A 24440-nucleotide genomic window follows, 5' to 3' on the forward strand; every position below is an offset into this window, starting at 1 on the left:
TTGACAATGAAAGTATCATCAGCCCCTATCCTGGGAAAAATTTCAAGCAACAAGCCAATAACATTGTAGTCTGCAGCAGTTTCTTACTATAATTGTGCTTAGCCGGCCAGGTCCTCTGCCCCCTAATAATTGGCTTCGAATCCCCTGTCCCCAAAGTAGTCTCTTCCCACTGTCCCTTATTTGTATAGCCACCACGTGTCTCTAGCATTTTATTAACCCAAATTTAAATAAACCGATAATAATCGGTTTATAAGTTTATTCAAAATCAATTAAAACAGATAACTCAAAAATTTTTTTTTATTTTCCTTTTAACAAAAAAGAGTCTTGTTGATCATACATGATCTGGTCATTTGCAAGAGGATTCGAAGCCCTAATAATTGCTCCTCATTTGCAAGTGATAAAATATGATCAAGAACATAATGTCATATCGTCTTCTTGAAGAGGTTAGCAGCCGAATCAGAGGGTACGTGCACATTCTCAATCCAAAGAGACTTTTTAGGCGCTATAACAAGCAAAGTGGCCAACTCAATTGTCTTCCCCTTTCATTCCTTAACGGCTTATGAAATCAGAAAACTCAGCGGCAGATGAACAGTTTACAAGCCTACGAACAAGCTTTAACACTCCAAGCATGCAATCTAAGTCCACAAATATCAAACAGCAGAGTATAAATTGATTCTTCATGAATATTCCAAGAAACGCTTCTGCTAAGGACTCAAGAGCCAACTCAAGCGGCAGGAAACCATCTTTGGTTCTAACATCTGCCTTTGCTCCATATGTAAGGAATAACTATGTCATTGACGAAGATAATTCGATTTCTGCCAAATGCAACGGATAGAGGTGACCGTTATTTATTTTGTTTTTTGGTTGACAAGGAAATTCGTAGCCGCTACCCAAGAGTACACACTGGATAAATTCCATCCATACAATAACTTGTTAACCACACAGAGAGGTATAACGCGCTAGACAAATCCTGAACGACGAGAGCTGCCCCGGGTTGGCAAGAGGAAGTAGGACTACGGCTGTTAAGTCCACAAAAATTTCACCCTTGGGAGCTGCTGTTCAGAAAGGCGATTTTGACGTCCCCAAGAAATACTCCCATCGGTTCAAGGAGTTGGAAATGGATGGGATATAACGAGAGCTAAGAATAGGGGTTAAAATTAGGGTAAACTTCGGTACTCAACAAGGATAGTATTGATATTACATAATGATAAGTGCTTATATTATGAGTGGTGATTGATTTTCTGCATTGCAGAATTGACAAATAGTAGGGAAAAAATTAATAATGGGAAATTCCTATCAAAACTAATTGCAGAGCTCTTTCCTAGGTACATCATATTTCTGCACAACAGGCAAAGCTAGAGACGGAAAATAACTGAAACTTTCACAACTTTCACAAACTTTCATGATTATATTACAGTATACATGATACAGTACATGAATTCAACAAATCTCTTATACTAACAAATATTACAGGACAAAAATTATGCCAAAAGTCTATATAAAGAACACATCAAACAGCTTTTAACATGCTGTGTTTCCAACTAACTGATCTTCACACAATCAAGGCAAATCATAATTGTTCTTTTTATTATATGGTTCTTTGCCAGAGATAATTTGGTCCACAAAATGACACTGGCTGCTAAGATTCATTACATTTCAAGAAGAAGTTGAGGGGGTATAGGAAGGATTGAACACTTTCTGTTCAGCACAGCTGAGTACTTCATTAGGCCCTGCCTCTTCTCGCCCAATTCCCAAAAGGTCAAGGTAGTTTAGATAATGGGAGATAATGATATTCATACTGTCAATATCACCTTGACCACAAACAGAATCTCCATAGAGGAGGTTCATGGTTGTCCCAAAACCAGGAACTCGTTTTGCTTCAGTATCATTTTTGTTGGGCTTCCAGTTGCCAACAAATGCATCATGAGCAGAAGGTAGTCCCTTTTTCTGGGGTTTCATCCATTGATATATTGCAGCCTGGAAAGCCAGAGTCGCGTTTTGTTCAAGGTATTCAGGATGGTTCAAAAGATCTTGCTTGAGGCCTTCACCAACAGGCCCGTAGTTGTAGTTCCTAAGACAACATACACGGATGCAGTCAGAAAAATATGCATGACTGAAGCAATTACTAAAATGTAACAGAGTTAAACTACCAAACCCCCCCCCCCCCCCGGGCGGCCCGACCAAAAAACAAACCCGCACAAAAAAAAAATTCTAAGCATGGAGCCCTTCAATATCTATAATCATCATGCGAGCATTACAGACTTTACAATTCTAAGAAACAGGGACAGTTAGAATGGAAAACAAATTAACTTTGTGTAGTCTTTGTTAAGAAAGCTTGATTCAGTAGGAATCAGTGAACTAAATTATGGCAGATGATAATTAAGGACTATTTCCATAAAACAATCAACAAAGCTTGCAGAAAGCAAATGGCATTTAGTTCCACATCCAACTGAAATTTCGAGGCATAAATAGCATATCTAAATCACTGGTACTGCTTTTTTCTTCCCTCTCACTGTCTCTCTCTCTGATCATGTCAAAGACCTCACTTAGCCTGTAAAAAGTAACAATCAAGTAAGGGAAGAAAGAACACCACCACATACCAATAAAGAGGTAGTGCACCACGACCATGGTAACTAACTCCAGGAGCACATGGATAGGTTAACTTGAAGTAATCATCACAGTATATTGAGCTAGGACTCATTTCCTTGTTGTAGCATAGACCCCAAGCCAAGGGCCCCCCTGTGGCTACCCCATAACCACCTGCACCATTATCAGAAGCATCAACTTTAAATGGACTTAAGCAAGAAAATGAAGTCAATGCAACCAAAAATCAAAGAAAATTTCTCCCTCGTGAGCAACTTCCTCAAATCTCAATTTCAGCTTCAAGGCACCATTTAGTTGGATGCTGATTGGAGAAATTTATCTCATAAGTTTAGATAGACAAATTTGCCTAAGGATTTATTTGTTTCACCACACTTCCAACTTTATTCATTGTTACTCATTTTCTAAGTCTGTCTTCACAGATACTAGCAAACAGTAGGGATGGTAAAAAAAATATCCACATAACAGTAGGACTTAGTTATAATAGTATTATAGATAGAGATACTAATCATATATACACACATAGTACTTGCAAAGAAGGTGAGATATAGGAGCATTAAATGCAAGAATAGGCGAGCTAAGAATGGGCAATGCTAAGAATAGGCGAGCAATGAAAGTGTTAAAAAATGGGCAATGCTAACTAAATTTTGCACTTCCTTTTTTAATTTTTTTTTCCTTTTTAGCAAGGGAGAGGATGGGATTTAAGAAATGGGGATGGAAAGAAAGAGAAAAAAAAGGGGGGGGGGGGATTTCAGCACTAAATCTTACAATTCTAAAAGAAATATATTTCCTTGAAAGTCACGACACATTACATATATAGGAGAATGAAAATCAAGAATTAAAAAATTTTCTTGTGCTCAGTAACAATGCTGAAAATAATTTGCATCACATACACAAAATATGGTAACACTTGCATACTCTGTTTTCATGCTACTTTACGAGTCTTAAATGTACCTGAATAAGAAATGACTAAACTAATCTGAGATTCTTTTTTATTTTGACTAGAACTCGTTCAAAAGAATGTTCACAGCGAAAAGAAAACTACAGTGATTGTACCATCACATCCATCTTTTGCTTATATGCAAAGAAAACAACAGATATAAACCTCCTATAATGAAACTTTTAGATCCAAATAAATCAGTTCAAAACAGCACTAAATCACAAACTATCATGTCAGATCTCAATTCTGGCCCCAAAAAAGAAAGAACTTCTATCCATACACTCAATCTAGGTAATACGCATTCCAAGATCAGTAAGAATCTGAGTAATTCCACACGATACACTAAGTCTCTTAAAACCAATAATTCTAGCCACAAATCTACATCCACCGACAAACATGTCCAACCTAGACAGCATCCCTACAAGCTCGTGTATTGTTCTTTGAAAGAAATGGAATCAATGAAATGAAAGATGGAGTCATATTCTCTAAATTAAGAATAGAGTTTCTAAAAAACACAACAAATTTCCATTTCCAAATCTCATGAAGAACCAAACGCAACTCAACTAAATTAGGGAAAACACGCTATAATTCCATATCATCTCCTTACCTTTTCAAACATGATACTATATTTGATATTAAGTACTAGCCATCCATTTTTGAATTAACCCCTTCGAAACCGACAACCAAAAAAAAAAGGTAAAATGGATGGTAAATTCTTATGCATATATATAAAAACAAACAAAACTTTAAATCCATCAAAAAAAAGGAGAGGAACTTACAAGAAGTTTTGGCACCGACATGACCAAGAAATGCGGAAAGCTCCAACATCTGGGCAGTCTTGTTTCCAGTGGTACCAAATCCCAAAGGCTGGAAAAGAGCAGCTGCGTGAATGAAAGATTCGTAATCCCAAAACCCAACGGCATGAGCCACCGGCGAATTCCTCTTGGAGAACAGATTCTCAAACTGGTAAGTCTGAAAATAGTCCGAGATCGTCAGATTACAACAGTAAACAGATGGGGTCGAACATTCCCACCCCTTTGTACAGTACTTCTTCCCCTTCACAACCTTCACCACTTTCGACGGCACCGCCGACTCGTCGGCGTAGGAAATCGCCGGTGAAAGAATCAAAATTAGACAAATAACCGGCAAAAACATCTTGAAATTCAACATTTCTTTACAATGCAGCAGGGATTAAAACGGTCGGTTTTTTCTGCTGGGATTTTTGGAGCTATAAAATTGAAGAAATGAAAGGGAAAGAAGAGCTGGAATGATGTTGGAAAGGGGCCTTGGACTATAGAGAGTGTGATGCAAGGTAAGGAAAGCGGTGGTTAGATGCGGTGTCGTTTTCTGGGGATGGAGAGATGGACGGTCGAGATGGGGTTTGGGTTGGGGAATGGAGGGTGGATGGTGAACGTGTACCAGGCTGGATTTGGAATCAAGCAAAGGGGAGATGGTGAGGGAGTGACCCACTAACTAATTCAGTAATTCCACCGACAGCTCCTGAGTCCTGAGGACTCTTCAGACTGGGGGTTTGTTTTTTTTTTGGTTTTATGGATCCGGATATGGGAATCCGGAGTCAGAGTTGTGCCGACAAATGAAAGTCTTGAACTCGTTTAAGATGAGCTAAGAATGTTCATTTACGTTTTGGAGTCTTACACTGCTACTACGCTACTAGGTACATTTGTATTTATTTTCTAGGGATAATTTCAAAAACCTTCCCGACGTTTCTAACACTTTTACGACCTTTCCTAAGGATTTAAAAATTACACTAACTTTCCTTCTTAGAAATTTGGATCCATTACTTGGGATAATTTCATAAACCTTCCTTGAGATTTTCAACAATTACAGAGATCTTCTCTCAAGTTTCAAAAATTATACTTACCTCCCTCGCTTTTAAGATTTACATAACAATATAGATCCAATAGCCTATAATTTTTCTTAAATATCCTAAAATACCCTTCTTCAGAGAACAAGACACAACAAAATAAGGTTTTAATCTTTAATTTCATGTACGTGTCATACTTACTAAAACAAACAAAATCCAGTCGCTCCAACTCATCTCAAAATTCATTACTTGCTAATTCTTGCTTTATGCAATTACTACCACCACTACCAATACTAAACCAAGAAGAGTAAATTTTATATACACTGATAGTGTATACACTATCACGGTTGGATGCATGACACGTGAGTAAAATTTGGATTTTAAATTTAAATTCAGATAAGTTGTCATGCATCCAATGGTGATAATATATACTGTCAATGTATAAAAGATTAATCCAACTAAAAAATGCCCCATGTCCCTAAGAACATAATTCATCATTGCTCTAGCACTCTTAGATATAGAGACAAAATTCTACATTTATAGTAAAATCACAATTAATAAATAAATAAAAGAGAGAACCAATGAGTAATTGCTGAACTTTTTTGCTTAACAAACATAGTAGTCACTTCTTTATGTTCCAACTTTCAATTTCATTTTTTTCCCTATATCACTGTCACCTTTTTCATCTTTCCCTAGTTTGACAATAAAATCCATAGTTTGCACCTTGCTAATTTGGTAACTTCAATTGGCTAACATTTGTAAAGAGTAAAACTGTTGGGAAAAAAAAAAAGAAAGGGTCTAAAATTTATATAATAATAAAGAGACAGGAAGATAAAAAAATACAAATAAATTTTAGAGATGGTAAAAAATTGATAGTGGTGTGGTTGGTAATAATGGAGCGCGATATTTGGTGAGAGGGAGAAGCGATCGTAGGAGAAAAAGAGAGAATAATATGAAAGGGGGAGGGAGGAAGAGATGAAAATTAGAAATTGATGGAGATTGTTTTTTGAGATTAGGAAATGACAAGTAGAATATAAGGATTATTTTCGATTTTAAATGTCCCTTTATGAATTAACTATTAAGTGGAGGATATTTTAGTCATTTGATTAGACCAAGGGAGGTCTATGTAATTATTGAAACCTTAGGGGAGCTGAATAAAATTGTCAAAAACCTCAAGGGAGGTTTCTAAAGTTACCCACCTGTTACTTATCTAAGATATAGTGAAAGTACTGCTTTGCCCTAAGACATTATGCATTATTACAAATAGATATTTGACAAAAAAAAGGTTAGGGCACTAAATAAATAAGATAAACTAATTAAACCAAAAAATGATTATTTCATCTCAAATTAGCAACGATAATTACAATAAAAAAAGGGCATCAATTGCTGTCCTAAGAGGGATAATTTCAGAAACCTCTTTCTGAGGTTTTTGATAATTTCACTAGCCTCCCCTAATATTTATAAAATTACACTTACCTCTTTTGGTAGAATTGTGGGCCCAATTACTTACACCATATGGGGAGAAATTACTCATATACCCTAGGACATTATGTCTTATAGAAAGTAATGTATAACAATTGAGTAATTAGAGTACTAATTAACTATTAATAACTAATTAACGAAAATAACTATTGAGAATATCTTTGATGATGAACGGTGACTTGCAATTATAAAATAAGACCAATTGATATACAAAATGGCACTATTTTATGATTGATAAAACTTGATAACGATCAGAAACCAGTTGTACACAATATGAGAGGAAGAACTTTAGTAAAAGAAAAAACACATGGCAAAAGAAGATTGTTCATGAGAAATTTTTCTTTGAAACTCTTAAAATTATAATAGTTGTAAAGTAATTTTGTGGAAGTAAAGGAGAAAGAAGGGAAAAGAAAAGCAAAAGTCAAAAAATTTTTATGTTCAAAATCACAAGAATCATAGCAAACTAATGTTAAGAGCAATGATTGGTCTATTTTACTGAATCTTATGATCATTAGTGTAGTTTTATTACTTATTTGTATTATCTAATGTATTGAATATGAACTTTATAAGTAATGAAATGCGTGTGTGTTAATTGTTTCTAATTTTTAATTATTTTTATTTTTTTACTAATACAACTTATATACATGTATAAGGGGTAGTTATGGGATAAAAGTTTCATCTCTCTTCTTAAAATACCTTTTTAATGTCACTTTTTCTGATTTGGACTAATTTTGTTACTAAAACATTAAGTTCAGGGAAGGTTTATGTAATTTTGCAAACCTCAAGAGAGGCTGGTGAAATTGTTAGAAATCTCAGGGGATGTTTATGAAATTATCCCATCCTTATAAGATGGTGCTATTTTAGTGATTAATATCACTTGACAATGGGCAGGACAGACAACCTTATATAATCTGCACAGATAGATCTTATGAGCAAGAAAAATAAAAGAATTTTCTGATTGACTTATTTTGTTGAATCTTGTGTTAAGACAAAACTATTCATGCCTTTTGTTGTTGATTTGTTGACTAAGACTTTTTTTTTTTGCACCAATACTTTTACTTTTACCTCGTCAACTAAAATAAAAAGATTATTTTTTTACCCAAATTTGGATGCTTATACTAATAATTTAATAGCATTATAGAGTTAGTTGTGTCTTTTATATGTAGTTGCCAATGACAAAAAGTTATGGCCATTACAATTTGCACTAGCTATGTGCAGAGACTATTGTTGCTACATCTTTCCAAATTTTACGTATATCCCTTGACTTATATTAATTATTTTATTCTTTACTAATACAACTTGAGGACAATTAGAAAAGGGCATATATGGAAGAAAATTATCATCTCACTCCTCAAAATACTTTTTAATAGTACTTTTTCTGAATTGGACTGATTTGTTACCAAAACTTTAAATTCAAGGGAGATTAGTGTAATTTTTAAAACCTCAAGGGAGGCCAGTGAAAATGTCAGAAACCTCAGTGGAGGTTTTTGAAATTATCCCTATTTTGTAAGGTGAACATGAAGTTTTTTTTTCTTCCCCTGATTCTCAAATCATTCCTTTTGGGATGAGTGTTTATTTGCAAATATTTATTTATTTATTTATTTTTGTAAGGTGAACATGAAGTTTTTTTTCCCCTGATTCTCAAATCATTTCCTTTTGAGAATTGAGATGAGTGTTTATTTGAGATGAATGCTTATTTGATTGCACTAGAAATATATTTTTGGAAATATTGTTCAAAATGTCTCTTACATTTTGTCAAATAATTTTTTTCTTTCTTTACATTTAAAATATTCATTTTACGTCCCTTACGAATTCAAGTTAGTAAAATTTGTCCCAATTTAAGTCAGATAACTTTTTAATTTGAAATCACTATGTAATCCATATGTAGTCATTTTTATGTACGAAAGATAAAATTTTAGGTTGGAACTAAATTTTACCGACTTAATTTTAACATAAAGTTACTATTTTAAAGGTGAAGGACAAAAAAATTCATTTGGCGAAATGTGAGGAACATTTTGAACAATTTTCCCTATATTTTTCAATCCACTTTTTTTTTTTCATCTTCTCAACCATCTTTTTTTATTACAAATGAATCACAAAAAAGTTTCTCCAAACACACTCTCTATTGTTGTTTGGATTAGGGAAGGAAGGGAAAATATTAAGTGTTAGTTAAGTTTTTATCCATAATTGAAAAGTCTAAATTTTAAAAAAATAGATGTATTAGAAAATTTTAAAAATTTCATTAATTTAAGTATTCTTTCCCTCCATTTCTACCCACTTTTAGATGGAATGAAGAATTTTTCTAACGAATATCCTATGGGCACACGTTAACACACCTACATTCCACCTAACCTACCATGTATATATGCACACTAGCAATTATTATTTTCTCTTGCATTTATACATTTTTTCTAATTAATTCCCTTGAATTTATATACTTTTCTTAATTAATCTTATATTTCTAAACATCTAACACCTGAAATATATCTTAATGAGTGCCATGTGGGCACCCGTTAGACAAACCGAATGAAAAATAACTAAATTTTATTCCTCCTTTCCTTCTCTATTTTTTTTCCCCTCTCAAAGAACAATCCAACATTAAAAAATCTTATCTCTCCATTTCCTCTCCTTTCTTTTCCTTCTCCTCCTATTCCTTCAAAATAAACAAAGCTTAAACTTTTGTTCTAATTAGTTGTATTATTTTACTATGAGTAAGTTGTCCTTTAAAAGCATGACAAACATAAAAAACTTGAGTTCAGCCCCATCAACCCCAGCCCGAAGGTATAAGATGACAAACTTGGTAGATGAATCGGTGACTGGACCCGGGGAATTGGGGTTTCCTATTTGGTCCAAAAGGCCCAAGTGACAGTTGTACATACATATACCAGTTTTGAAGTTTTCTTTACTCTTCTTTCTCTTTATGGCAATCTTTTTGCAATTGGCCACAGATCATGTTTATTTCAAACTAGTAAGTAAATAAATTAACTTCAAAATTTTCTTCTAATGATACAATACTTCTCATAAATCATGAATTCATTACCATAGAAGATAAGTGCAGTAAACAGATAAATATCAGGCAAACTAGAGAGAGTTGTGTTTCTTTTTGAGAGCAAGCCATCTATCAAAAAGACCAAATGCTAATTACTTGTAAAACTAATGTAGTCAGGAGATCAGGAGTCTATCATGGCTTATCTGCACAACTGCAGAGAACCCAAAGACTATACAATAGTTGCAATATGTTTTAACAAGACATTGCTACCAATATACATAATATCCCACCCAAAAATCCCTCAAACCACTTATAAAGGACTAGAAATAGAGGTAGCCAAAAATTTCTGAAGTGAGGTGGTAAAAGAGAATTAAAGTGGAATCTGTGGTTCTTGAATATGACTCTAAATGAATCTAACTGGAAAAGTATGCCAAATGGCACCAGCAAATTGGAATGAACTTTAGGGTCACAGAACTAGATCCACACCATCACTAGCATCTGGAAATGTGACACACTTGAAAACTTTGCATTTCGAACAGAGGATGTATCCAACCTGTGAAAAATGTAAATATACTCAGCAGATAATCAGAGTATCATGAATTTGAATCTGCTTGAACCTGTGAATTTGAACCTCAATGAGAGGAAAAAAGGTTCGACCGTCAACTGAACAATAACCCCTCAACACAGAACTTCCACAGCTTTATTGATGCAATGGCTGCATGCAAAGTTAAGGGACCTATAACAATCTATGAACTTTTTTTTTTTTTGTCAAAATAACAATCTATGAACTTGAATACTAAGAACTGACATGTACAAAATTAATACTCGAAACCTTTGACTCAAATGATTGCAGAAGTAAATCTACTTCCCACTATCAAATTTGATGCCATTGTATTATTATCTTTAAGTTCATGACCTAATTAACTTTGTTTTCTTCTGAAGCAGAAAAATTAAGGTGCAAGAAACGAGATATTGGGAATGGAAGCACTCACAGCTCTACAAGATGGACATCGCCGATATATCCTCCTATTTTCCGCTTTGACATTAGTCTTCTGTCCTTTACAGAAATCACAAACTAACCATCCTCTGCCCCCGCAAGGTTCACACATAATTCCCCTCTCATCCTATTAGATAAATGAAACAAGTAAAGAGTTAAGTTGTAGCTGAAAAATGCAGCAAAACTGAAATTTACAGTATCATTAAGTTAAAGGATGGGAAAAAACACAACCAGTTCAGATCCTCAAAGAAGCAAGAAGTCTGCTTAAAAAGTATCTCCTTTCAAATGTCCACACCATCATGTGAATGCAGCTAATATTTACTTTACATAGTAGCTGGTTTTGTGGCCAAGAATCTTTGTGTGTAGAGAAAGAGATACAGCCAGGATAGAACATCTTAGACTGTTCTTTACTCATGTTCCTCATTACAAGGAATACAAACTCAACATGTTGCTCAACAGTTTAGCTTTCAAAAGGACAAAATATTAAGAAAAGAGGTGCACATATAGAATGATATCTTAGATGGTTGATTTGGCTCGTACCCCACTGAATGACAGTGGATTTTTTGGAAATAGTTTGACGTCCCACAAAAAATTGGTTGCATGTATACATATTAAACTATATGCTTTTAAAACCTTAGCTTACCTATTAGTATGAAAACTTTACTTGCCAAGAGAAAAGGTCTCGAGGACATTTTTGTTCCTCGCTACTGCCTACCCTGTGGGAAACCACCAGGAAGTCTCCTCACCTCTTTCCCCTTGCAGAAGCCTACATCATGTTCATTCAATTCCATGCCATTTTGCATGTTACTTTAGCCAAAGTAATCACCTTTTCTACACTTGAAATCTCCTTTTACATTTCTAAATTAGATCAAGGAAGCTCAGCAGCAGGTATTAATACACTAGTTGAAAAAGTATTAACCAGCTTAATTTTCTGTCTCCCAATTCTTTGAAGTGACATGCTGGATTCAATATACTTCACTAATGGAACTAAATTTGAACTTTAGGGCTGTAAGGTTAGTAAAGCTTCTGCTTCACCTTGCTAAACTTTCTAAAAGTCTAAAAGCATCTTTATTTCTGCGAAAACCCTAAAGCAGAATAAACAAGAAATCCAAGTTCAGGCAGTTACCAGGTTGGCTTGAAGCAGAAAAAGGCACAATGACACAGAAGTGGACCAATGAACCTGAACTAAAGAATGACATTACAGCCGTAAACTTCTTTTTTATTGATTTAGGTTACCACCTAATAAAAGTTTCTTCCTGCCCCTTCCCCTTTCACAAACCAAATAAATAAATAATTGAAAATGTTAGACTGAAGAGGGTTCATAATCTCTGAAAATCTGCTTATCCTTCTAAATTTATTATAGATTTTTGTCTTATACTGAAGCTATAACTCAAGTTACAAATTTGTATTGAGTACTCTAATTCAATATCCTCTAGTTCCCCTGGTAGGTTGTAGTCTAGGTTAATATTCGGGAAAATTTCATGCTTACATCAGAAAGTTTTGAGCATACAATGTTGAAATCTGGCATTCTATTACCTACAAACCCAAATATTATCCTCAAAATGAATGAATGAAAGAGCCTTGTTCAAAACAATAAGTCACATTAATCATAGTCCATTTGCTCTCAGGTATAGTTACTGAGCCATTTTTTATCCACTGCTCTCATCTTCTACTTTGAGACTACTTGGATCAGCTGTAGGATAACCACAGCACTTAAAGGACATCCATGGTAATTAGGTATACAAGTATGAAGGATGAAGAATGGATCAAGGATTAAAAATTTGTCAAGCTATACTTCAAGCCCCTCGTAGATCTCGCTTGCATTGTAGTTAAGACAACAAAATGGGGACCTTGCTGGGGATTATACATCTTTTCATCTCTCCCTTGTACAGAAACTAGTTGTAAGAAGACCAGGAAAACCCTTCAGCTGAAAGGATGCACAGTAATGCAATATCTCACAGCCTTAAGATATAATCAAGTTCAAAGGAAATTTCACAATTAGTTCATAATGGACTACGGGCCTTCCACTGATGATCTCAAGTGACTTTGCTCCTCAATATGGTATACTTAATTTGGTGAATTGGACAAGAATTATGTTTATCTGCTTTTTAATTTGAATTTCCTTGATAGTTAGTCTATTATGGGGATATTGCCAGTCATATACTAAAAGCTAGCTTTTCAATTAAAAGAACTTAACGCTGAAAGCATTTTCCTACAGATTTGAATTTCCTTGATAGTTAGTCTATTATGGGGATATTGCCAGTCATATACTAAAAGCTAGCTTTTCAATTAAAAGAACTTAACGCTGAAAGCATTTTCCTACAGATTATGCTAAAACTCAAAAAGAAGCACTACTAGAAGTGGTTTCAGTCCCTACTACGGGGAACTGGACAGACTAGATTCAAAGTGGACAACCTTGATATTCATCAAGAGTCACTAATTAGTCTGTAAGTTCTGAAACACAGCTTACTTCTTGTTAAACGATTTCCTCAATCCCTACGTGAATCGCATAATATTTTGCCGTTGTCAGTTGCCATATATCTCTTTAGTTGGTTAATTAGTTAATAGTTTGTTCTCTGATGATTGACAGAAGCTCACAAACTGCATTTTTAATTCAATTAAGGTGCATAATTTGCATTTTGTAACTCCCAACTATTGAGAAATAGAGTTGTTTCTTTCCCTTAAACCATTGTCCAAAAAGTTTAGATAGCATGAGGTTGCCCTTAGAAAAACAGCATCACATCTCTTACTTTTCCATCCCAAGCAGAAAAGATTTGCAAAATGAACTAGATGCTGAAAATGATTTGGTATTTGTGGTAAATTAAAGTTTTTCCACTCTATACCGTTATTAGAACCATTTTCTAAATTCCACTGCTAGTCCTCCTTTACCTGTTGCCTTGTTTGGAGGCAGAAACTAGTAATCCAAAGCAATTTCAACGCAATCGCTCCAAATTCACCTGGTGTAGAATTTTCTCTTGGAAAAGGCAAACCAGATTCATTTTCATCACATTGCTCCATTAACAGTAATTTACTAATTTTCATTTTCAAAAGAGAAAATTCCATCCTTTTCACCTATAATTTACAAAAAATCCCTGGGACGTGATTAATCGCCCATTACTAGTTATTTATATTTGTGTTTAAAATAATTAAACAAACCTTCTCAATCCATCTTGTATCAGAAACCTCGATTCATCATACTAATCTCAACATTTCTCCTCCTCAGCTACCACTTTCATCAGGCAACATCATCCTCGCATAATTTTACCAAATACTTATTCATCCCAACTCAATTCTATTCAATTCAACTTTCTACATGGCATCAATTTCTAGCAAATTAATCTAAAGGGAGCTGATATTGACACACACTGCTGTAATTGTTAATGGCACTTCCCTTTTCTATTTATTGCAGTTACAAGTTTACAACTTAAGTGGAGATGTAGCTGCTAATATCAAGTCTCTTGCCATAATATAAGAGTAGAAAAATTCAGAAATTCAACAGAACATTGAAACAGCAATGACCAAGCATTCATAAGAACAATTCATGCAGCACATTATAGTTTAAAACCCTTCTGGGAAAAAGTAAAAGAAAAGGGATAAAATACAAAATTTGGGTGAGACCTGGGATGCCTCGGGCATGTTTCCTGCCACAACAGCAGTTTCATATTCTGCATCACTTGCTCTGATTTTATAGCTTCGACGTCTTAGTCTAACTGATGAAGATGGCCTTAAACAGGAGAAACTGCAGTCCGCTAAGCCAGCTGGAGTGAATGAGATACCGACACAGTCAAACTTGATCGGTCCAGCATTGCAAGGCGAATTCAAAAATGTTGAATTCATCATCTTAGCCCCTGCAGAAACAATAAGACAATAAAAAAAAAAAAACCATGAATGAACTGCCGTAAAAGACAGAAAAACAGTGACGTGAAGTTGAAGAATGATGGTTTTAGATAATAAAATGGCAGTTGGAACACTGTAGCAAAGAATGCAGATGGAAATTTGGAAGACTTTGCAAAACCAGGATGGGATTTTTTTCTTTCTTTTGCTTCAGAAAAATGGAAGAAAGAACAATGAAAATCTTACAGCAAGTCAGAGGGAGAAGAAAAAGAGCCAGGAAAATAGCCGGGGGTGGCCTTATCTCGTGCAATTGACCTTTGGGGTTTAATTGCACTACAAGCCCCTATATTATACACTGGAGTTTTCCCCTCTTGACCAGTTTTTATAAGCATTTGACCCCTTCTTTATAAGTATCTTGGGATAACGTTAGCCCCACTATCTTAATTAGCATCTTAACCCCTTCTTTACAAAGAAATTAATATCTTAATTGCTTTGGTTTTCTTTTCTTTTCTTTTCTTAGTGTGTTCCTTTTTCCCATTTTTTTCCCTTTCTCCTTCTTCCTTTACTTTTTCTTTGTTCTTTCCTTCCTGCAAACCAACAGCACGTTCCTTCCTTGTGCTGTTATGATTTATATGCTCAGAACAATTTTAAGTTTTCAAATCATTCTTCAAATTGTGTTTTAGTTTAGTAATTTGTTGATTTTGCACTATTAATAGGTCACTAAAATATGTAAGTCCAAACAAGAATATGTTTCTTACACTTTGTCTGACAATTAAATTACTTAAGCACATATAAAAGTTAAAAGAAAATAGTAATTACATTTTGCTAAAGAAAAATAAATAAATAGTAAAAGTACCATATACATGCATTGTAATAAAAATAAAGCTTAATTATAACATGGATAAAAATCATATTTCATATGTTTATTGGTTACATGTGATCATTAATAGTTGATTAATTGCAGGCTTTAGTTACCTTTTATGTATTTAAATAATTTAATTTTAGTTGGATATGGTTTGCAATATATGAACCATATATCTTATTTTAATATAGAGTTTGACATTAACCCAAAAAAGAATTGCAAAGATAAAAAAGAATGACTTAAGTAAATATTGTAAGTTTGCAAAAGGAAAAAAAAAGTGTCTTGCAGAAAGGTGGAAATAGCTAGTAGCGTGAGACAATGGTACATAAAGAAAAGGAAAAGGTAGAAAATGAGATTAAAAGAGGAAAAAATTGGGGAAAAAAAGGGAAAATAGCTAAGATAGTAGGAGTACTTTTGTTTGCACAAATCAAAAAATAGTGTTAAGTGCAATAAAGTTCAATGAGTAAACTGCAATTCAACGCATAGTTGACTGAGGATTAGTGCAGTTAACCCCATGTTTACTTCAAAACTTTTTTGTACATAAGTTGGGACAGATGGGACAATCTCAGCAATTACAATTTTGAAATAATATATGTGAATATTAACTCTATAAATGTAAAAATGAACACATATATAATGTTTCTCCATGAGTTTTGTCACGTTTCTAAAATTTCCTGTCCATGACAGTTGCTGAGAAACCATCTTGAGACTCTTTGGTTGTCTATTTAATCAGACCTAAAAAAGAGAAAGTGAATGGGGAGAAAATATTGCACTTTACATTCTGGTGGAGCAAGTGTCTAGTAATAGAAAATATATTATATTTACTTTGTCTTTTTTTTTTTTTTACATTTACTATGTCATTTATACCTTATGTGTAGTTAACTAGACATGTCAATGGGTAGGGTTTGGGTTAGATTCCTTTGATTTAAATCCAAACCCATTTAATTTAGTTAGACCCATCTAGATCCAAACATTTTTGGATCTGAAAAAGTAAATCCATATCCAAACCCTCATGGATCTGGGTATCCATAAATATTTTTTTGAACATACTAAAGTAAAAATATATTAAAAATGTATCGAGGTCATAAATAATATAAATATCATCCAATTTTTGTTTTCGAATAATAAAAATAACATTTAACAAGTTGAATGCAATATTATGACGTTAAAGAAAGAACTATAATTGACTACTTGTGTATATGTTCAAAGATTTAATAGCATCTACATCCAATCTGTCATTTGTTTGCTTTTACCTTTTTTTCCTTTTCCTGAAAAAGTCTACACCAATTACAACTACGATTAGTTTTTAAAAAAGAAAACAATCATAACATATATAAATATTCAACCTTATTGAAAAAATGTAATTTTGTACCTCTTTTTCTTATTTAAGCCTCAATATTGGTAGATGTCTCGCAATCGAGCCCTAAAATAGTGAATGAGACAAAAGTCATTTGACTAAAAACCGATAGCAAATAAATAATAGAATAAGAATATTTATATATACTTACTCATTTTTTTTCTTTGATTCAATCCAATCATCAATAGTCACTAATGTTTCAACCACATCTGGAAGTAATTTGGCACGAGTCTCATCAATCACTCTACCACCAACACTACATGCAGATTCTGATGCAACTATAGTGGCCAGAACAGCGAATATATCACTTACCATTTTTGCCAAAATAGGGAATTTTGGACAATTAGCTTTCCACCATTCTAAAATATCAAAATTGTCCTTTCTTGGAAACTTTTGCTCTTCCAAGTATTGATCGAATTCTGAATTTTGATTTGCATGAAGGCTAGATGAGCAAGACTCGAAGTACCATTTATCAAAGTCACTCAATGCATCATTACTTGAACTACTTTTCTCAACACTTTCACTGTTCCAAAGATCTAATGATGGTAAAAGTTCACCTCCATAATCCATATACAAATCAACAAAAGTACTACGAACCCGTTGAATGTATTTTTCAGCGTTATGTCCATGAATTTGTCTATAATAATAATCCACCAAATCCATCTTAAACCTTGGATCAAGCACTACAGCTATTGCTAACACCAAACTACACTCTTCCCAATATTTTCAAACTTCTCTTTCATTGGAGCAGCCATATGTCTAAGAAAGTCATGTTCACTTTGTTCCCATTGCATCAATTGAAGTTGAATGCTACAAATATCAGGAAAAAACACATTTGCTGTTGGAAATTTGGTACCACTAAAATGATGAGTTGCATTATAAAAGTGTTTTAGACAACCATGAACAACAACATCAACTTCCCACTCCTTTTGAGATGGATTATACTTATAGTTCTTATTTATTTGGTCTAAACGATCAAAAGCTTCCCTTAGTGGTAATGCAGTATCAAGCATTGTGAAGCGAGAATTCCACCTATTGTGAACATCCAAACCCACTTTCCTTTTACCTTTCAACTTAAATTGGTTAATTGCATTTTCAAATTTTTGATTTACATAAGCAGACTTTTTCAAATATTTTACTGTTCCTCGAATCTTGCTAAGCAGTCCTCCAATTTCAGCCAATCCATCTTGGACAATCAAATTTAATATATGTGCACTACATCAAACATGCAGTAGTTCCCCTTCCAAAGATAGCATAGACTTGTCAACAAGCCAAGATTTCAAGTATTTGACCATAGTCATTTGAAGTTGCATTGTCAACTACTACTGAAAAAATTTTCTTCTCCAAATTCCACTCTATTATCAAATCAGAGATTATTTAAACAATCTTTTCACCACCATGGGGATATGCAATAATTTTCTTCTTCAATTCCTAATCCTCAGTTATATAACATGCAGTCAAGCAACAATACCCAATATTTGAGTGGTCTGATGTCCAAATATTAGTAGTACAAGTAACTTTAGAAGAGATCGATGTCATCCAAGTGGTTGTACAACCTTTTCTTTTCCTCTTTATGCAAATTAATCACATCTACCCTTAAAGTATTTCGACTGACAACCTTGAAATTTGGGTTTAAACCATTGCAAAATATGTCAAAAAATTCACGGTCACACATATTAAATGGATAATTATGCTTAATTATCATCGTGGCCATGTCTCTTCTACTAGTTTCTTGATCAAATCTGTAAGGCTCAAGTTTTACAGTCCCATCATTAACATTCTTTGCTGTAAAAAGTAACGATTGGTTTTTTCTCTTCCTAGCAAAACAGTTTCAATATGCTTTTTTAAGTGGCTAGTACCAGAAGTAGTTTTTGCTGCAAATTTTTGCTTACAATGCTTGCATGTTGCAACACCATTACTTCTATCGAAATCATCCCATACCTTTGAATTTAATTTTTTCTTCCCTTCAACAGGCATGTGTTTTTCTTCATCTCCCAAGATGACCACTTTATTTTCATCTCCAATATTAAGAGTGGGATCCGTTGCCATTTTCTAGAAAAATAATAGATTGGTTATTAACATGATTCAATGCCTATAAAAGTAATATACCTTAATTTGCAAGTACTATGAATAAAGTAATCAGTAGATGACTATTATTTCATAAAGCAAAACGAACCAATGCTTTATAATATCATGCATTTATTATTACTTTAACATATCGTGCACAAACTATTTAATGTGTACATAGACGAATTGAGAACATTACAATAGATTCGTTACTACCAAATTACATAATATATTCATATGAAATATTTTTTGAACTTACCAATCTTTGAACTTAGTAGAGTAAAACAATAAAGACAAACTGAGATATGGTAGGGCAAAAGAAATAGTTTGCAAGATTTCTAAAGAAACGAAATAGAGAGGTAGAGAAAGACAATGGAGGCACACAATAGATAGGCATAGGGGGAACTAATTAGTATTTTATTAGGTTAAGAGCGAATCATTTAATCTAACGGTCATGAAGTCTTACATCCAATAGCCATAGAATATTAGATTATTTTATAAATTTACTAATATTTATTATTTAATTAAGTATACCTGGATCTGGGTAGGGTTTGATATGGGTTTGGGTTTGAATATGGATTTTAAAAAACAAGATCCTATCCAAACTCATGACTCTTTCACAGGGTCTGGGTCTGAGAATGGTCTGGATTTGAAAATTAAATCCAAACCCTACCCAAATGTATTGGATCTGGGTTGGATGTAGGTAAGACCCGATCCATTGATATGCCTACAATTAACTTTGAGGAAAGCAGGTAAATCTATACCTTCTACCAAAGTTTATTCACAATGCATACAACCATAAATTAAATTTGATCTTGTCATGCAAGGTGCACATTTTGCAAAGATAATACAAAACACCTTCAATCAAATCAAGAATTTGTATATTTGAGAAAAGAGAATGCAAAACACCTTCAATCAAGTCAAGAATTTGTATATTTGAGCAAAAATATAAGCTCGACAGCTACTTTATTTCCAATCATGATTCTAATCTTTTTTTTTGAAGGTTTTTTTTCCCTCTCATTTTTGTACATTTGGGATCACATTTTTTGCCAAATTATTCCCTTCATTGAGGACACATATGCATCTATGTAAAATATGCATATTAAGATGCTAAAGTTGGATTCTATTTGAGGGTTTGCTGGGTTCACCATATAACTGTGGCAAAACTGAAAAGGTCTAAGGTGCAAAATTATCCAATTGGACACTGCATAGAGGTAAAGTAAAATTTATGTCATTGTCAAGGGTGTGTTTTGTAATTAACCCTATTCTTTTCTTGAAGGCAAGTAAATTGCCAAGGTTTGAGCACAAAAGATTGACAATAGATTACTTGGTTAATTCCAATAAACTCTATTAAAAAATATTTTTTTTTTTGCATATTGCCCCGATGGATATTTGATTGAACCAATTTATTCTTATGCTATAACAACCATTTCAATTTGATACAATTGGGCGGAGCCCAAATTTAGGCTAAATTAATCATGTGCAAGGCACATGATTTCGTGAACTTTTTCAAAGAAAAAAGAGATAAAAAATACATTTGAAATACTAAAAGTGTAAAGCATAATGCATCGTGCCACACCTCGTCTTTTGAAATAAAAGGAAAGGTATTAAAAAATGAGTTTTTAATTTTAGAAAATAAAAAAGGGTCTAAAATGAGATTTAGAAAATGCAAACGTTTGGCCCTAAAGTAATAGTCTAAAAAAGTTTTTAGAAAAGGAGAGTTGTCACTTGGTATCAAATTTACGCGTATCAAGTCACCCAAAAAAATATTAAACAATTGAAAATAAATAAAACCTTTTTAGACGACTCCAGATTTTTTAAAATGAGAGAAAAGGGTTTAGGAGTCATGGTTGATGGTTGAAAAAAAGAAAGGCAAAGATTTGATTGACTCAAATTTAAGGTATTTTTTCAACCTAAACAGAGCTAGATACGAGATTTAGTCAAAAATTTTCCTAATCTAATATCTAAACTTATCACATTTGAATACTTCTATATGGATGCAAACCTATACCTATAGATATCAGGAGGAATGAGATGTCTTTTCAAAGTTTAATTAGTATCAATCACATTAATTGTGAAGCTCAAGAATGGTTCCTTGAAAAGGTCACGAAAATGCAAAACATAAAATTCGAAGAAAAGAAAATTATGATATATAGATAAACAAACATGGTATAAAAGAAAGGAATGCAATATAATGGGTTCGGGAGACAAAAATTTATGACACAATTTTCCTTTCTCATAAAGGAGGTAATAACATGCTAAGACTAAGAAGCTATACTCACCCATTTTCCATATTTGAAGGGTGACTTTTCTAATCTAGAAAAACAAATGGATTAACTTATTTTCTAATTAGCTAAATGAAATGCAAGTTTAAATGATATGGTTTGCGCATATAGGGATAAGGGAATATAAGAGGACATATCACGCAAATGAAAATAACATAAAAATGAAAAAAATGCATGAAATGCAATAAATATCACACCAAAGTATGAATTTAATGTATAGATGGCTTAAGGATCTAGTATTGGATTAGCCTATTTCTACAAGTTCTCACTAGCGTTGGACTAGTGAAAAATCGAGAAAAAAAGCCACAACTAGCATTGGACTAGTGTGGTGACATCATGCACTCATTATAAATAAATAAAGCATATGGAGTATAATTAAAACAAATAAGTACATAGAGCATGTAGAACATATAACACGTAGACATAATATCTAAATGCAAAACCATAGGAAAAGCAAATAAAACACATAAGCACATAAGCATATAAGCACACAAGCACATAAGATCTAACTATTACATTGGGAGTGCTAACTACAATCTAAAAGGGGAAATATAAGATAATAAACCTATCTAACCTACCTATTATATTTATCTTGCTAATTATATTTTTTGCAAAAATAAAACCTACCTATTAGATTGCCTATCTCATTACATTTGCACAAGAGGATACAACCTATCAATTACAATTTGGGCATTTAAATACCCTCCAAGTAATCATAAGACTTAAATTTAACAAACATAAAAATGAATAAAAGCTTAAAATAAATAAATAAAAGAAAAACACATGAAATATATAAACACATAGGAGCATATAGGAACATATAAAAGAAATTTAAAGGATATTAGTGGTACCTCCCTTTTAAAGTAGTAGCTAAGTGAGGGAAAGGGAGAGTTGTTTATTTTTTAAAATCAACAAACAAGTCAATGTACCAATTTAATTGACAATTAATTATTAAAAATAAAAAATTTAATCTAATAAATTAACACTCCAAGCAATGCATGAAGAATCAAAGAACCAAGGGAATCTTAATAATAAAAGCAACAAATATTCTTATGGACTAAAATGAAAAAATTAAAAATTTTTGGGGTAAAAGTATTAATTTATTAAAAATTAGGGGCTATAATGCAAATTTTGCAAAAATAATTTTTACTATCCTATTATTCATAATATAATAAGATTTGAGCTAATTAACCACCAAAAATTATTTTGGAGCCATCAAACCAAAACTATTTGCATTAATTTCTAAAGTTGCCAAATTGAAAATCTAAATTTAACAAATTTTATTTAAACCCTAATTATACTTAAAAACAGAATTAATTCACCCAAAACATGCATAAAATATATAAAAGAGATCGAGACTTTAAAAGGAAGAAATTTATTCATTTTCACAATTTTTTGGGCTTTAGTATAATTATTCAAAAGTTAGGAGGCCAAAATGCAAATTTCTTGTGACCGATTCAAAATAAAAACAACTAAAATTTTACAACAACATGAATGAACAGTATCCTCTTCATTTGCTTTTCCTTTTTTTTTTTTTTGAAAGAAAATCCTAGAAAATGGTTTAATGAGAAAAGGCCAACAATAAAATAAGCCAACTTCCAAACCATCACATATTAACTAGGCCAGATGTCTAGGCTTTAGTGTCTTAGCCCAGGCAAAAATTCAATGGAGAGCCTAGTTCAAAGATGAAAGTAAACCCAAACTAAAGAACCACACTTTGGCTCACAAAGAATTCAAACCCAATGATATATTATCAACAAGCCTAATTTAAAATGGTATAAAGCTTGGCCCCATTTTTAACATTGGCCTATTTCTTTACTTCAAACAAGATCCATAAGCAACTAAGTAATTTTGGAAGATCAAAACAAGAAAGACAAAATGGAAAAAATTTAAAAGGACAGGCAATAACTAAATGAAAAAAAAAGAAATGTTCTATCGAAAACTGGAAAATTTCCGGGCACTTGGCTGGAATTCTCGCCGAAAAATTTGTCAAAGACTTCTAAGGTTAAATTTTGGCATGAACATGATCCTTACAACTTCATGAAAGCATGTGAAACATCAAACAAGATCTAGAGATAATATAAAACATGCAAAATAACATCTAAATTTCAAAACCACAACATTGATTCCACTCCCATGTTATTTCTTAAAACCAAACAAAGGTCAATGGAAACTACATGATTGGGTTACTGAGATGGTAAGGAGCAAAACTTGTCAATATTTGGATCCAAAACGTTCATATAAGAGGAACATAAAACATGAAATCAGCCCCAAATTCGCAAAACAAAGAAAATCCCTAGTTTATGATTTGAAAAGTCAATTTCCTAGTTTTGGCATTTTCCTAGTATAAATGAAATGCATCAGATGACTAAAGAGGCCATTATAAGCTTTGGTAATCATGAAGTGGGCATCAACAAGAGAATAACATAGATCATCTAGCCTAGTCAAAAGCAAGAACTTAGAACTCCTATATAATGGACTTAGATTTTCATACAAATTTGAATCAAAGGAGAAGAGAAGTAAGAGTTACTGTGACGACCCCACCTCTCCCTAGGGCGTACCCCAGGGTTGAGCAGACCGCCTACCCAACTTTCACCAGAATTCGCTCACTTACTTTGGATAAAACAATTCACAACCTCGAACGTAAATGGAACAACAGTTTTCAAGTTTGGAACGTACAAATACATTCATTTCTGTCTCAAACTTCCATACAATCCCAAATATATCAAAAGATTTGAGTTCTAAATACATTCAACCCTAATCAAGCGACTAGTGCAAGTACAATTACAAAATTTTCAAAAACTAGGCTACGCTAGCCAATACCAGTCTCACGCCTCACTCGTACCCCCTGTAAGGAAAACAAAACTAATAGAGTGAGCTAAGCCTCAGTGAGGTTCCAAATAGCAAATTGACCATTAATTAAAAATAAAAGTATCAAAGTGGCAAAGTAGCGAGCATCACAAGTCAAGAAAATGAGCAATAACGCTTCGTATGGCCAAACATTAAGTATTCAACATTTCAATTAAAAGGATACAGTTGCTTTTGCAAACTAGCTCCACCATAACTTGATCAAGTAGTAGTTGACACTCCGTTAATTTTCAAGTAAGGTAACTAGTCCAATAGTACACCACTTAACTCCAGTCTCCGTCCACTGACCAAACCCCTTGCCGGGCCTGAACTCCAAGATAAACACTGGTGGTA

At 33.2% G+C, this 24440-nt stretch overlaps 2 protein-coding genes across 2 annotated transcripts; both read right to left on the minus strand.

Moving 5' to 3' along the window:
- Positions 1-1369: 1369 nt before the first annotated feature.
- On the minus strand, positions 1370-5014 carry LOC113781544 (chitinase-like protein 2). Its single transcript, XM_027327501.1, has 3 exons — positions 4321-5014; positions 2601-2760; positions 1370-2071 (listed from the first exon to the last, which is right to left on the minus strand). Exons 1-3 carry the CDS (start codon positions 4709-4711, stop codon positions 1657-1659), a joined length of 966 nt encoding a protein of 321 aa, XP_027183302.1. The 5' UTR covers positions 4712-5014; the 3' UTR covers positions 1370-1656.
- Positions 5015-9967: 4953 nt separating this feature from the next.
- LOC113780943 lies at positions 9968-14967 on the minus strand. Its single transcript, XM_027326732.1, has 4 exons — positions 14915-14967; positions 14453-14682; positions 10830-10961; positions 9968-10390 (listed from the first exon to the last, which is right to left on the minus strand). The coding sequence occupies exons 2-4, from the start codon at positions 14672-14674 to the stop codon at positions 10304-10306; spliced, it is 441 nt and encodes a 146-aa protein (XP_027182533.1). The 5' UTR covers positions 14675-14682; positions 14915-14967; the 3' UTR covers positions 9968-10303.
- Between the last annotated feature and the right edge of the window lie 9473 nt (positions 14968-24440).

The sequence above is a fragment of the Coffea eugenioides genome, chromosome 8, assembly GCF_003713205.1.
Source record: "Coffea eugenioides isolate CCC68of chromosome 8, Ceug_1.0, whole genome shotgun sequence".
In the NCBI taxonomy this organism is placed as follows: Eukaryota; Viridiplantae; Streptophyta; class Magnoliopsida; order Gentianales; family Rubiaceae; genus Coffea; species Coffea eugenioides.